The sequence below is a fragment of the Anthonomus grandis genome, chromosome 1 (assembly GCF_022605725.1).
Source record: "Anthonomus grandis grandis chromosome 1, icAntGran1.3, whole genome shotgun sequence".
NCBI lineage: Eukaryota > Metazoa > Arthropoda > Insecta > Coleoptera > Curculionidae > Anthonomus > Anthonomus grandis.
The window spans coordinates 5815244-5831054 of record NC_065546.1 but is presented as its reverse complement, the minus strand read 5'-3'; the positions used below and the strand labels follow the sequence as shown (position 1 = coordinate 5831054).

Here is a 15811-nt window from a genome sequence, read left to right as displayed (position 1 = left end):
CAATTATCTAGACGTCTGTTTGTGAATATTTGATATATTCTTCAAGTGTCAATTATTTAAAAGTTTTAACTCTATTGTTAATTGAAAATATTTACAATGCATTTAACTTTCGGAGAATCGAAATATTAATTATGCTTGGATGTGGTGAGAAAACTAAAATACCCAATAAAGTTCAAATAATATTCATCCACAAATGTCCGAAGAGAGAACCTGTAAGTAAGTCAATAATCTATAGAATTGAGGCTAAATGGAGATTGAAATTGTTAAGGATTTTGAAAGACCAGAAACGACTAGCTTTCTTAATGATAAAAAACTGGATATTCTGATTTCTTAAGAACTTTTGGTTAAATGCACAAGTAAAGAGGCATAATTTTAGATACTGGGCATCTGAAAATCCACACTGGTGTAGAGAAAGTTATTCTTAGAATTATGTAAAGGTGAATGTATGGACAAGAGTTTCATAATAACAGAGTAGCCATGACTTCTTTACTTTAAAGGATTTCTTTTAGGGACTTGACTTCTAGGAAACCGACGGGACGGCGTTATCATGACTTTTTATATCCTGATGAAAATAAAGTAGATGTGCCAAACCAAGTGTTTCGTTCTCTCTCCTTTTGTTACTTTTTGCGAATTCTAAATATTTTAAGTTTACAAGTTTTCTTTAAAGTTTAAGATATTTAATAATTTGTTCGTTAGTCGGTATACTTTGTTTATTTTGGTTTATTTACATTGATTTTGCATATAAAAGTTCACCCGGTATAACACACGCGTTTCTTGGTAAATTGTTAATATTTAAACTCGACCTATCTTACATTTCCTTACTCTCTTACTCCAATGTTCCTTCCATAAAGCCTTGCTCTTTTAGCCTACTTTACCTTATGGACCCCTCGGGGCGAGAAGAGTAAGCTACTTGACCGAGGTCATCCGCCAAAAACTTAAAATACGGAACATGTGTGCGATACCGGAAAGCAGTAGTACTACGGCAACTATTGGATCGGTACCTAAATCTCATGTGAGATAATACCGAAGTGCATCACGTCTTTATCGATTTAATGAAAGCTTATTGGGGTGTTCCTTACATCGACATCCTTTACTTCATTTATTACTAGGGTAAGTCGAGTCATTTTTTTCCCTTTCACGTTAAATTGTGTCTCTTATTTTGTTTATATTTTATTTCGCTCATTACATAGTCACTAAGGGTGTGCGTCGAAAACAGAGGGATCACCTTATTTCAGTGTGACTGGAGCAGCGTCCCTATTTTTTTTACAGTCTGGTCTTGATAACTTGAAAAATAATTAAAATTGAAATAACCTCGATTTAAGTAATTAAACATATATTATAAACAGGCCCGAAACATCAAGTGTTATGGTTTCAAAAATAATGGGGAGGCTTTCCACTATGCTGCGATTGTTAGATGATTCTTAGATAATATTCTCCCAAATAGGTAGATACATGCATCAAGAGACTGTCCACTTACCTAGCTCACTCGCTCTTAAACTATGGACTACTTTCTTTGGGATTATGTTAAAAATGAAGTGTACAAAGATAAGGCACACACGCTTGATATCCTCAAAGATCGCATTCGTAATGTAATTAAGAATATTTCTCCAGACACACGCAAAAACGTACAGCATGAATCGTCTTGAGTATTGCGATTAGCGGCGGCCACTTCCAACAATTAATAAAATACATTTTTTAAAAACACGGAATACAAGTCATTAATTTATGTTGCAACCAGTGTAATCATCCCTGGCATATATATGCCATTTGTTCTCAAAAACCGTCAATAACAATTCCTCAAAAAGTCTCATATCGCTATATACGGAATGTAGTAAACTTTTATTTCAATCATTTTATCGGGGTACGCATTAGCTCCAACCCAACCCGGAAAGTTTGTCATTTAGCATAAGATTAGGTAAGAATCGACTAGTTTTTAACAATTTATCTCAGTCCACAATGTAACCAACATTTTGCGGCCGTCCCCCTACTAATACGCATTATACATAAAACATGTTCAGAATTTTCCGGAAAATCTGAAAATGCAGAAATATACAAAGGGTTCCATTTAAGAAAACAATAAATTTTTTCAGTCACACTTTTCTGCGAACAACTATATGTCCAGATCTGTCCGGTCCAAATAAACCTTATAAACTACAAACAAATAACTGATAGTCATATATACAGTGGTGGCCAAAAGTATGGAAACTTTAAACTTTTTCAAAAAATGCAGAAAATATCGCAATGCGAAAACTCTCAAAAATATAAATAAACAGCTTATCAGCAAATAACGAAATTCCAATAGAGGTTAAGCAAAAGAATGTTGTTTATTAGTTTTGATCAAAGAGGAGTTATTTCTCTGTGGCCAAATGTATGGAAACCTTTAATAAAATGATAATAATTGTTTATTACAAGCTGTTTAACAGTACGATTTTGTTTGAGTGAAGAGAGGCATCATGGCTAAGTTTTAATACTTATCTAGTGATTTAAAAAGTAAAATAGTTGAACTATACCAGAAGGGTTATAAACAAATTGAAACAAGTAAAAATTTAAACATTTTAAAAGGCACTGTTTCAAAAATAATTAAAAAATTTGAAAAGAGAGGAAATGTTTCGGTAGCCGATAAGCAAGGAAGACCAAGAAAGTTGTCCAAAAGGGCTATGAAGGTAATGAAAAGAATATCGATGAACGATCCAAAGAAAACTTCTATAGATATTTCTGGAGAAATGAGTGAAATGGGGATTTCTGTGTCTGCTCGCACGGTGAGAAGAAGGCTAAATGAAGTGGGGCTTTTTGGAAGAGTTGCTGTAAAGAAACCACTAATATCAAAGAAAAATAGAAGGATCGCTTGAAATTTGCATTGAGATCATCTTACCTGGTCTCACCAAAATTGGAATACTGTATTGTTTAGTGACGAAAGTAAGTTTCAATTATTTGGGAGTGACGGGAGACGTTATGTCCGGCGACCAAAAGGTACAAGGTACAGCCACAAATACCAAATGCCTACGGTAAAACATGGTGGTGGAAGCGTAATGGTGTGGGGTTGTTTCTCCCAATCAGGTGTTGGCCCCCTGGTTAAAATTGATGGAATAATGGACCGTTTTCTATACAAAGACATATTGGAGAACAACATGTTACCTTATGCTGAGGAGGAAATGCCATTGAGATGGTTGTTTCAGCAAGACAACGACCCTAAACACAAATCCCAATTTGTGAAAAACTGGTTAAATGAACAGAGCATTGCTTTAATGGATTGGCCTTCACAGTCCCCAGGTCTGAATCCCATAGAGAATTTATGGGATCATTTGGACAGGAAGATTCGAACCCATTCGATTTCAAACAAGGCTCAACTCTGAGAAATACTGCAAACTGAGTGGGCTGCCATTTCCAGTGAAGACTGTGCAAGACTTGTCGATTCTATGCCACGAAGATGTAGAGAAGTAATAAATTCGGAGGGATATGCCACAAAATATTAGCAGATTTTGATTTAGATGTAATTTATATAAATAACTTTCTTCAGTTTCCAAACTTTTGGCCAAGAAAATATTAATTTTATTTCATTTTCTTTTTATAATACGTTTAATTTCAAATTAATATGTTAAAAAAACAAAATAATAATTAGGTAATATATTATATATACTTTATCACAATATGAGTAACTTTATTATAGTTCCTGGTTTCTTAAAAAAAAATACAAATTAAAAAAGTTTCCATACTTTTGGCCACCACTGTATATATGGAATATTGAATAAAAGGATATTTTTTTGATTTTCTTAAAAAAATGGTTCAATACATCATAGACGAACGAATTCTTACAACCAATATAATACGATGGTTGGAAAAGTTTGAAAAATAGAGAAGGCTTTTAATGATTTTATGTACGTGAATTATGATATTATAAATTCAGTGTTTTCCACAAATGAATTCAATATCATTGAGCTTTAGAGACCTTAGCCAAACTTTGTAAAAGTCGAGGGATTTAAAATCAAATTTATCGGAAATCTGATATTGATAAAACAAAAAATATGCTATTAAAGACCTTTTGCCTTATTCATATTTATTGAACTTAAAAAAAATCTAATTTGACTATTAAATTCCCAAAAATATGTTTTGATATGATTTATCAAAAATTTTAAGATCTAAAAAAATATCTAGAAAAATGAAAACTGGTATAAATACGTTTAAGATCGTAAATAAAATTTATTTAAAAAAATGCCCTCTAATAATCCGTCTTCTAATTTACTTCCAGAAAAATAGTTTTCAATTCACTAAATCGGCGTTTCAAGCATAAAAAAAATATCGAAACTCATTAAAAAATTGATTTACGTTTTAAAATTTTTTAAAGTCTTAGCTATAAATAACGATAACAAAAATTAGTGATAATTTGTTTCATTCCTTATATTTAAAATAGTCCCATATTTATTCTTATAGGTATTGGTAAACTATTATGATTCCCTCACACCTCTCAACTGGTTAATATAAAGAAAAACAACAAAACAAAAACATAACAAAAAGCAATTAAGGCTATATATAAAGCTTGAAAACAAAATCAGAACAATAACTACCTCATCATATGCTATTGAAGTACCTAAATTTGTGGGTACTAAAAAACTTAAAATTCAAATTATTAAGCTTAGCATAAGCCCTTAACAAAATAAAATCACTTAAGTCTCTTTGTAGACCCGCGATTTGTATCTTATTTTTTGAGATAAAAAATAATACTCACCACCTTCATCCTCTGAATCCGACATGAAAGTCTCTTGCATAGCCTCGGGCGCTACAACCTTATATTTCTCCTCAATGTTCATTGTTGTCGTGGTATTTATGGTGGTTTCTGTTACTATTTTAAGTTCTTCCACCACGCTGATGTAGCCCAGTTTGTTAGCAATACCGAGAGCAGTTTGCCCAATCTAAAATCAATGAATATGTGTTGAATAATGAATTTTTTATTTGGCTATTAGAAATGTTCTTTTTATAAACTCAAAAATCATATTTTGGCATTTATGCCTTACACAGGTGTTGATATAGTTCTGCTTCGTCAATAAAAAATTTAATGCGACTTTATACGACCTCCGTAACTTGGATTAATCACCGCCGTAGACTAATAAGTGTGTCCAATACTTAAGTGTGATAAGCTGTTTACAAATATGAAAGAAACTCGATTATAATATGAGTTTAAACGTATTTGCTGGCTAAATAGATTTTAAATTTACCCCAGAAAGTATTAAATCACATAATCGTCTCTATTGTATGTATATAATCGTACGTGCGGAATTTAATTTTTCTTTATTAACAAATGGATAAGGGCTAACTGTCTCATCAAAAACCACCAGAGAGAACAACCTTTTTATAACTCTGAAACATATCTGCAAAAAAAAAGTGAAGAAGTGTCTTGTAAATTGGAATCTATCATTTATTTGAGAAATCAAAATGTCACAGAATTCTTTTAAAATTACTCTATTATACAAGGTATTATCCCGAAATTACGTCGCAATATTTTACCAGCCGCATCTTTGTCTAAAAATAAGACTAAAATTTCATATACAGGAATCTTAAAAAGTGAATCGTTTTCATCTCAGGCTGTTCTATAATTTCTGTTGAAGATGGTTTTTTGTTCATATTTTCGAAACGCCTGGTCGTTATTTTTCGAAATTTTTGTCATATACTATTGTTATATAGTTACTACCTGATTTTATAACATTTTATGCTAAAATGTATATAGGGTCGATTAAAATTAGTGGTTAGCAAGGTTAAAAATGTCAAATTTTTTTTCTAGATACTTTCTAATAATTTTGGTAATAAAATCGAAAAAAATCTATATTTTTAATTAAAAAAGGTCTTATTTCGATAGGAGCGGCCGTTTTTATAATAATCAGACAAATATTTTGCAACCTACACTCGTAAAGTATTTTTGATCACGTTTAATAAAATTAAAAGGTATGTTACAAATCATCAGGTAATAAACATGATATAAGACTATTATAGTCTTTTTATTCTCATTTAAATGACGATAAAAACGATGAAAGCGTGCCGACAAAAGACCGATAGACCGGGCAAAGTTTACTGAATAAAAAAGTATTTTATTCAGTAAACTTTGACCGGGGCCAGTTTTAAACCTACTTTTTTTCCCAGAATTATCTTGAGATCGCGGTATAACTGGCAGCATACTCTGCCGCGGCGGATTTGCAAAGAGAGACCGCTCGATGCAGGTGTGCGTTGGCATCGGTCCTCAATAGCAGATCAATGCCCATGCCGCCGTAAAAAAAATTGCCTCTAATATTTTAATCATAGACATATAAATAAGGATTATTATATGTCTATGATTATTTATATGTCCTTATTTATATGTCTATGTCCCCCTTATTTATATGTCTATGATTTTAATGTTTAGATTATTTTAAAACAGTGGCGTAGGATTAAGTTATATCGTGAATTAAATAGACATAATAATATTATTTAGATGAAACGTGGTTTTACGCATGACGTAATCAAATACCATTGGCTTGGGTTGAATTATTATGATGATTAGGCATTATGAATTATATATTGGGACGTATTCACAAAACCACGTATTGTGTTTTGAATACTCTATGCTCAAGAGACAAACGAATCATTACTTTATACTGGCAGTACAGAAGGATTTCTTAAAAATGCGTTACTTTTGTCTGCTAAAGATATTTCTCAATCTTCTGAAAAGAGTCTTTTAGAATATGAAATATTGGTAAGTAAGTACTGTATTGGTAAGTCTCAGAGAGTTTTACTTTGAGTACAAAGCAGGTCATCTCGTGAAAGATACTACTAGTGAATAAGGTCTGATGATGCTCTATTTTAGGCGAAACATGTAACCTTTGGGACATAAAAATATTTTGAGACCGAGACTTAGTATTTTATTTTGTCTCGACTTACGTAGGTCTCTTTGAAATAATGGACGAGTTCTTTCAAAAACTATGGACACAAATCGCACGTTATTGTGCATCAAACCGATTCATTATTGCATCTGTCAATTCCGGCAATAAATTTCCAAAGATTGCTTGACCCATTGCGAAAAAGTAGGCAATTTAATTTGAACAGCCTTATAAGTTATAAATAAAATAAAAGTGCAAAACTCTGAGGCATCTTGTATATTATGTGAATTTTTAAACCACATTGTATATTAAATTAAACTTTATGTCAGGAGAAGTATCCCTATCTTAAAAATAGCTGATTTTTGGTCCCCTAACTTAAAACATTGTATAACGTCAAAACCATAACCCATGTAAGCTTTACAATAATAAACATTTTGGTAGTATTGATTCTAAGTCTGTTCAAAACCAAAAACAGATTTAGAAATGATAATAATTCATTCTACAGATCAAAGCAGTAGAAGTTAATTTTTTCAGTAAAACTATTTTTATAAAAAAAACTGAATTGAAAATATTAAGATTATCTTATTATATTACCCACCCGCTTTGCACCTGCCGGCACGCCTCTGACGGCGGCAGAGTTCAATATATTTTTTTGCGGTCGCTTAATATTTGGCTTCTTCAAGTAAGAATAAAAAGACAAATACTTAATTTTAAGATCAAAAACTGTTTTCTTTCTTTAATTTTTTTTTCAAAATTATAAATAATGTGTAAATAATTCACAAAAATTAAAACAATTAACTTATTAGCTAAGAAAAAAAAAACTGAAAATACCAAACAAACAAAAGAAAACATTTTATAGCAAATCTTCGAAATGGTTGCCATTTTGTTGGAGACTCTTGCACTAGGCCTTATTGCGCGAGTAAGCCGGAAAATAGAAAATGGATTTCCCCTTATCTCATTAACCGCCCAATTAATCCTCTGAATTAATTTTTCACGAGTATTAATTTCCACAGCATATACCAATTCGTTTAAATGACCCCATAAAAAAAACCCCTCTAACAGTAGATGACCCCAGTAATCTACTGTTAGAGTAATCTAAGTTAGATCTGGAGATCGAGGAGGTCAATTTATAGAACCACCTCGACCAATCCAACTTTCAGCAAAATGGATATCCGTCCACTGACGAACATTACGTCCAAAATGAGCGCTCCGTCGTGCTGAACTATTAAATTATGTCGTAAGTTAAGAGGAACGTCTTCCAAAAGCTGCCCACGATTATGTTACAGCATATTTAAATAGTTTTCAGAGGTAAGACGGTTGGGAACTATCGGGCCCACAAATTTATTAGAAACCTCCTCTGAAAGTTGGTACGCCGCACAGTGCTTCGAGTATATAGGACCTTGGAACAAAAATCAGTTACTTCTATTGGGCTAAGCATAACGCTCCGAAACTTATGCAACTTTGTACCAATAAAAGGCCCCTTCATTGAAAGAATTTAGAGAATTTAATATCTAATGTTACAGGGAAATATGCGACCAATACATTAAGAGCTGGACAAATAAAAATGTTGCTTTTTAGTTTTCTTATAAAAAAAATAACATTAACTTGCTGATTTACCACTATGAAAATTAAATTATTTACTTAACTTTTAATAACAACAATACAATTACATAATAAATTTAAAGTACATGATATCTATAACTTCCATAAGTGTAAAAGTTTATTTCTTTTTCGTAATCTTTAGTATGCTGGTATTTCTTACGAGAGAAATTTAGTCCAAAAAAAAGCTATCACTACATATAATGTATTTAAAATATTAATAAAAAGGTATATACACACAACTACAAATTTTTCTTTAAAGGAAATACGGCAAAAAATATTATAGATACAAACAATAAACGTAAAAAAATAACTCCTAAATTTAGCAAAAAATAAACAGTACTAATACTAAGTATGAAAATGCTTTTAAGTTTTATGTGAAAATCAATCTAATCAAAACTAAAATTTTGTTTGTATTTTAACTAAAACTAAAAACTATAACAAAAAAATCTTAACTTAAAAAAGATATGGAAAATATGTACACATATTATGTATAGGTTTAAGGAAAATTATTCTGAATCAGCAGAATCTTCTAAATTTATGTCTAAATCATCACCTTTCCTCTCGTATAATATATTTTTCGACTTCCCGGTTTCGATTCTCATTTTTCTTTGAAGTGACTTGCAATGAGATAATGGGCTCTGATGTTAAAAGTAGTCTTTTTAATAAATCCATATTAAATTTTGTTCTAGAATACTTGCGGGTGTGAAATAATCGATATTTTCTTGCCTCTTTATGTCTCGCTTAGCCGACCCCGGTAGCACCGTGGGCAAAGCGTTCACGATGCAATCGTGTGGTCTCGGGTTCGAATCCCGGCATGGGCATGGCTGTTTGTGTTTGTCTTATAAAAGCAAAACATTATGGTTCGGAATCCACGTTAAACTGTAGGTCCATAATCAACAATATTGGGCGGCCGTCGAAACACGACGCGAGTCCATTGTATTTGAGGAAGAAGAAAAAAAATGTCTCGCTTCTAAAGCATCCTCGGAAAGTTGTCCTATAGGTAATGTATATATAAAAGTTGTCCTATAGGTGTACCAGAACCTTATGCAAGCTACTTGGCATATAATACCAATTATATAAATCTAAATATAATTGTTTAGTCTCATCTAAAAGTTTCTTAAACTCTAGGACGTGAATGTGACAGCCACTAGAAAAAGTTCCAAGAATAGTCGAAAAATTTATTATAAGACGCTTGTCTATTCCTGTTATTTCAGAGCTTAAGTCTGGATTGTAAAAAAGCTTCTAGCAGTATTGCCACCGTTGCTTGACCCGTATCCTTGCTTTGGTTTGTTCACAATCAGGCCCATTTTTGATTTAAAATCTGACTGTATTTTCTTTTTGTTGTTTTCCACTATTTTCTTATTTTCTGCTCCTTTAACTTGCCACGATCTTATTTGCAATCGATAACTAATGTGAAGTAAGCACTCAAAAAATCTTATTTAACAGTGTAATGTGGACAAACCAAAGCTGTAGTTTTCTACTTTTGAAGGACGGTTGGTATTTGGCAAATCTATTTCTTTCGGACATGATCCACAGATGATGCATCTGGATGTTGCGTTTGTATCAGAGAGAATATTTGCTACACTACCATCCATCATAGTGAACAACATTTTAAATGATACTATACAAGTAGTTCCGTTTTGAAATTTTAAAATAAAATTATTAAGGTCATTAATTTTATTTTTAATTTCTTGTTCTTCATTGCGCACTAGCTCTTTATTTTCTTTATCAAATATGAATTTAAAAGGTCGACAGAAAAGTGTGGATGATGAACGAGAATTAACCCATATATCTTTTTTACTTTGTACATCACGTCGTAAGGGAACGAAAGTCTCTAAAAACATATATTCATCTGTCAAAGATATATCGGAAAATTTTTGCTTGTATTGGCTATGGCCAGAACTACCATCAAAACCATATTTGCATATCAGCTCCACTTTTCTATTCTCCTGTATATTTCCTATTTTAAAAATGCTTTGAGCTGTTGAATTTAATATATCTTATAAATTAACTTCTGCTGAAATTTCGGTGGCGCAAATTTTAAAGGGTAACAAAGCATTTTGACATTGTCTTAAGGTATATAAACTTGGAAAAATATGTACTCCTGTTTTATTGACTACCGAGCGCAATAAATTGTATTTTCTTTCTGATAAGTCAAGATCTAAATAGAGAGCTAGTGCCTGATAGGAAGTAAGAGATGTATGTGGCGGCGATGAACTACTTACAAGTTTTGCAGCATATAAAATTTCATCAGATGTTCTACCAGCAGTGATTTTTTTAGCGCGCCGAAGTTTCGTCCGCTTTGAAGACTCTGTAAATGGTTTTAGCGGCCTACCACGAATACGGGTCCAGCGACTTCTAAGTTTAAATTGACTTTTCTTCCGCCTATTAAACATTCTGGTAATGGTAACTCAGTTTGTAACCAAATTTTATTTTTTTCCATAAATCTGACACGATTTCGCGATGCTATACTCCATTTTTTATTGAAATGAAGGCAAATAATTCTGCTTTGCTTGGTGAGGTGAGTTTCAACTTGAGGCGAGTGATTGCACAAATTTGAAAGGGAATGTATTTTTTCATAAATAAATAGTTATGGATTTTGATTCCGATGTTCTAGCCATGTCTCAAAAAGAGCCGCTTTCTGTATTGATTTGACATCCTCTGAAAAAAAAAATTTAAAGCTTCGTCGCAGATAAACTATATACGAAATGATAATATATAAATGTATTAACAATAAAATGTATAAACTACAAATGGTTTTAAGAGGTTTTTTTTATATGTCTTTTTAAAGTTTCAAATTTAAAGAGAAATATTAAATAATTGCAAACTACTTTTACATTTATTATGGTTAAATGATAAACGACTTTAAAATTTTTTAATACATGATATTAAAGTACATACCTTGTTGTACACTGGCCATGTTTAAAAAAGATTTCAACTTTTATCCGCTTGTCTTGAAACACCAACAAATTATACTCAAGTTTTAATAACAAAAAGGTACTGGTCAACACACGAGATTTTATTATTTTTGTCACCAGACTGTCATCAGCAGATATGGGTGAAATTAAATCAACCATCGTATCAGACGTCTTAAAAAAACAGTTTCTGGAAAATCAGCGAAAAATAATCGACTCTATCAATACTAAGGTTAAAAGTTTGAACAATGAAAACAAGCATCTAAAGGGGCTCATCGACAATCAAGAACAGTCGCTGCGCAATCAAAACTTACGCATATTCGGCGTAATAATGAAAGAACGAGAAAATTTGAACAAAAAAGTTGTTTCACTTACAACTAAAAACTATATTAAAGATAAACATACTATAGGTATTTAGAGATAAAAAATTGTCACCGGATCGCACCTAAAATGCCTAGTAATAAGCCGTCTTAATTTACTAACTAGTGCCGTTCGTTTGTTCGAAAAAGATGCTTGGGTACTCAATGGAAATGTGTATAGAAAAGTGAAAAATGTTGTGCATCGCATTTCCTTGCAATCAAAGCTTGCTGACTTCAAAATGGACGGTTAATACTTTACTTTGGACATACTTAAAGAACTTGTAAATCATTAATTGTAGGCAGTATTATTGGAATGAAGAATGTTTGGTACTTTTTTGTGTCTTTTTCTTCTTCGCATGTTTTCTGAAAAAAATAGAAAAGGGTTGGATATGATTACATAGTATATTTGATTAAATTACCTAAAATAAATGGGTTTGTTTTTGAAGGTGGTAGACAATGGTACAGTGAAAACATCTTGTCGGACTTGCATTGTCTTATTTATTTAATGTAACACGACGTTTCGGTTGGTAAGTATCTCCAACCGTTTTTCACGTTCAGTTTACACTTGAAAACGGTTGGAGATACTTACCAACCGAAACGTCGAGTTACATTAAATAAATAAGACAATGCAAGTCCGACAAGATGTTTTCATAAATGGGTTTGATATTTAAAATATATGGGCTAGAATAAACAATAAAATGGCAATAAAATATATATTTTTTTTTGAATATAATTTACGCACCCAGTAAATTTTTAATTAGATGCAGTGTGACGGGCATATTGCGTTCTCTGTTAATTCTACATATTTTATGACTTGTAATATAGAATTAGTTTTTAGTGTTCATTATTATTATTTATATATATTTAATATTATTGATGGATAAGTCGCTGTAGTTGATTTTGGGGTGTGTGGCAATGTGCGGAGGAGACAAGCAGATGCTAATGGGGATTCCTGATGGATAAACACGATTTTTTGCGGGATGATGATATGCGTAGCACCTTAGTTGATGATAATTTGATCAAAATAAATAATTTTGTTGCTGCTCATTTGAACCTAAGGTCCTTAAATACAGGCCTTGATGAATTTAAAAATTATGTAATTTCTTGCGTTTGATATTTTAGGCCTTTCGGAAACTTGGTTGTCGTCAAATTGTGATAGTAATTTTTATATTATACCGGGCTATAATTTGATAAGAGAAGATAGAGTTGGAATTGGAGGAGGAGTTGGATTTGAGACAAAAAAAATCTTTACAATTTTCTTGAATATTATTCGATAATGTCAATTCTCCAGATTTTAAAAATATAAGTATTAGGTTTGTGAATGATAAGCAAGTTTTGGCCCTTACTGTATATAGACTACCTTCTGGAATTACCGTCACTTTTTTTGATACGTTGGAAAATATACTGGGGCCAGCAATGACTCAGTGATATAAACATTAATTTACTAAATGAAAATGCAAATACAGGAAAACAATTAATAACTGAACCTACACACCATAATCTATTGACAAATGTGATTATTTCGAGTCAAGAACTTGATGTGATAAAAGCTGTTTCTACACCTGTGTCAAGAAGCCTAACCGACCATAGTTTAGTATACGCCATATTAAATTTTACAAAAATACAAAACAAAGTACAACATTTAAAATAGCGTAATTATTAAACATTAATTTTGAGGATCTTCGCGGAGCAAATAGAGAGGGGAACGGAATTTATTTCACAACCAATATTGATACAAAATTAAATATTTTTAATAAAAATATATTAAATTTAATAAATAAACATGCTCTACTTCGACAAAAATTGATTAAAGAGAAACATTTTATGCCTTTGATAACTGATAACATAAAACATTTAGTGCGCTTAAGAGGTAAGATACACAAGAAATATTTAAAAAAAAAACTTGGCTTACTTAGAATATTATAGACAGTTAAGAACTTTTATAAAACATGTTATTGCACCGAAGAAAACAACTTATTTTAACCAATTTTCTTCAAAAAAAGGAAAAGATTTATGGGATACTGCTAAAAAATTAAATATATCATCCAATAAGACAGTTGAAGTTCCCAATGAATTATGTGATCCAGAACAGACTGGCAACTTTTTTTCATCTACTTTTCAAGCTCCTAACTCTGTTGTTAGATGACAAAATCTTTTTCTATCGTTCAAATTTTCATCCCAATGTTAATGTTAAACTAAATTTTACCCCTATAGAGGAGAATGATGAGTCAAAGATATTAAACTGTGCTTGCCATATTGCATTCCACCCTTATTAAATTTAATAAATTCTTGTATTTTAGAAAGTTATTTTCCATTTTCATGGAAAAAAGCAATCGTAAAACCTCTATCTAAAAATACGAATCCTAAAGAACTAGAGGATTTAAGACCGATCAAAATTCTTTCGGTACAATAACTTCCTGAAAAACATTTTAATAAACAATTGTACGACTTTCTAAACACGTCAAATTTTATCCCATCATGTCAATCAGGATTCCGATCTGCTTGCAGCACTTCTACTTATCTGGTTAATCTTTTAAATGATGTTTGTCACGGCGAGGATAAAAAAAATTGATAACTTTCTTGGCATTACTTAATTTCAGCAAAGCATTCGATACGATTAGCCATAATATGCCATTAGCCAAGCATGATTACTATGGACTTTCTGATAATTCTGTAAAATTTTTCGAACAATATTTAATAGATGGATCCTTTTGTGTGGAAATTGTGAGAGATTTTCAAAGCGTTTGATCTAAATTTGTACCAATTGCCACGGGTGTCCCTCAAGGCTCAATTTTGGGCCCTCTGTTGTTTTCCATGTATGTTGCAGATATGAGCAATTTCAATGAAGGACGTAGTGAAGTGCATGATGAAGAACGAAGTTGACGTCCATCTTTGATTACAGAAGAACTGGTTCGAGCGACTGATGAAAAGCTTAAGGAAACCCGTAAGTTTACAGTTAGTGCTCTCGCTATGGAATTTCCCCAAATCTCACCATCACTAATTCATAAAATTGTTACCGAAAAAACTGAAATTTCGTAAATTTTGTTCACGTTGGGTTCCAAAAATTCTTACTAAGGAACATACAACAAAACGGATGGGTTAGTGCACTTCGATTCCTTCAAGCGATTTTCATCTGTTCTTACATCTTAAGTCTTTCTTGGAGGTCAACAGTGACGAAGAGCTGAAAGAAAATGTTTCTATCTGGTTGAAGACATAGGCGGCAACTATGAAGAAGGCACAGAAAACTTGTGTCACTCTATGACAAATGCCTGCAAAATTTCGGCAGTTACGTGGAAAAATAGTTTAAGAGTTGTAGATTTTTGTGCAATAAATATTTTTCCTGTATCTGTACACAATTTATTTTTATTAGCAAACGGAACTTACTTTCTGGACGTACCTCGTAAATGAACTAACATTTAAAAATCAGTCATCATAAAATAACCTTCTGGGCATTTTTCATGGCCTCTACTCTACATTTGACAAACATATAAAGGTCCAATTGCCAAAAGAATTTATTTTTTTTTATATCAAATTACGAATGAAATGAAAAAAAATTATAGTAATTCTTTGTTGAAAACTAAGCGAGGAAGCGACTTGTGCGAAGATGTTGCCGTGCGCAAGCCAATGATAAAAGTAAAATAATAATTTTTGCGTAAAAACACGTATCTTTTTTATGTAACTAAACGTGCCAAATTTCATTTAAATATCTAAAGTAGTTTTAAAAATATAATTAAATATACATATTTTAATAAAAACTTTGACGTATCTTTGTAAAGAAGCGTTTTTCGAATATAGTTTACATTACACACAACTGGTATTATTTTGAGGTTTTCTATCTGCCATTTAAGTTTCCGCTTTCGAATCTGGACCAGCCTGAATATATAAAATAGTTATAAAGCAAATATTAATATACATGATAGTTAGTTATACGATTACAGTTGAATTAGTTTGCAATTCAATGTTGTAGGCTTACAATTCATAAGAATGCACTCGGTTGCAATGTTTTATTTAATTTATGGAGTGGCTCGGACAATGATATCCTCTTTTGCAATAATCTTTTAACACACATTTCCTTCTCGTATGTATTTTGAGA

General features: G+C 31.7%; 1 protein-coding gene across 10 annotated transcripts in view; it reads right to left on the bottom strand.

Annotated features, from left to right (window-relative positions):
- LOC126736209 (ankyrin-3-like) overlaps positions 1–15811 on the bottom strand; it is a 231734-nt gene that overhangs the window by 110671 nt on the left and 105252 nt on the right. For all 10 annotated transcript variants that reach the window (XR_007660643.1, XR_007660632.1, XR_007660633.1 and 7 more), the window contains exon 15: positions 4724–4907. Coding sequence is in view for 6 of the 10 variants with exons in the window: in XM_050440509.1 (XP_050296466.1) it covers positions 4724–4907 (184 nt within the window). In the remaining 4 variants the exon portion in view is untranslated. The remainder of the gene's footprint in view (positions 1–4723; positions 4908–15811) is intronic.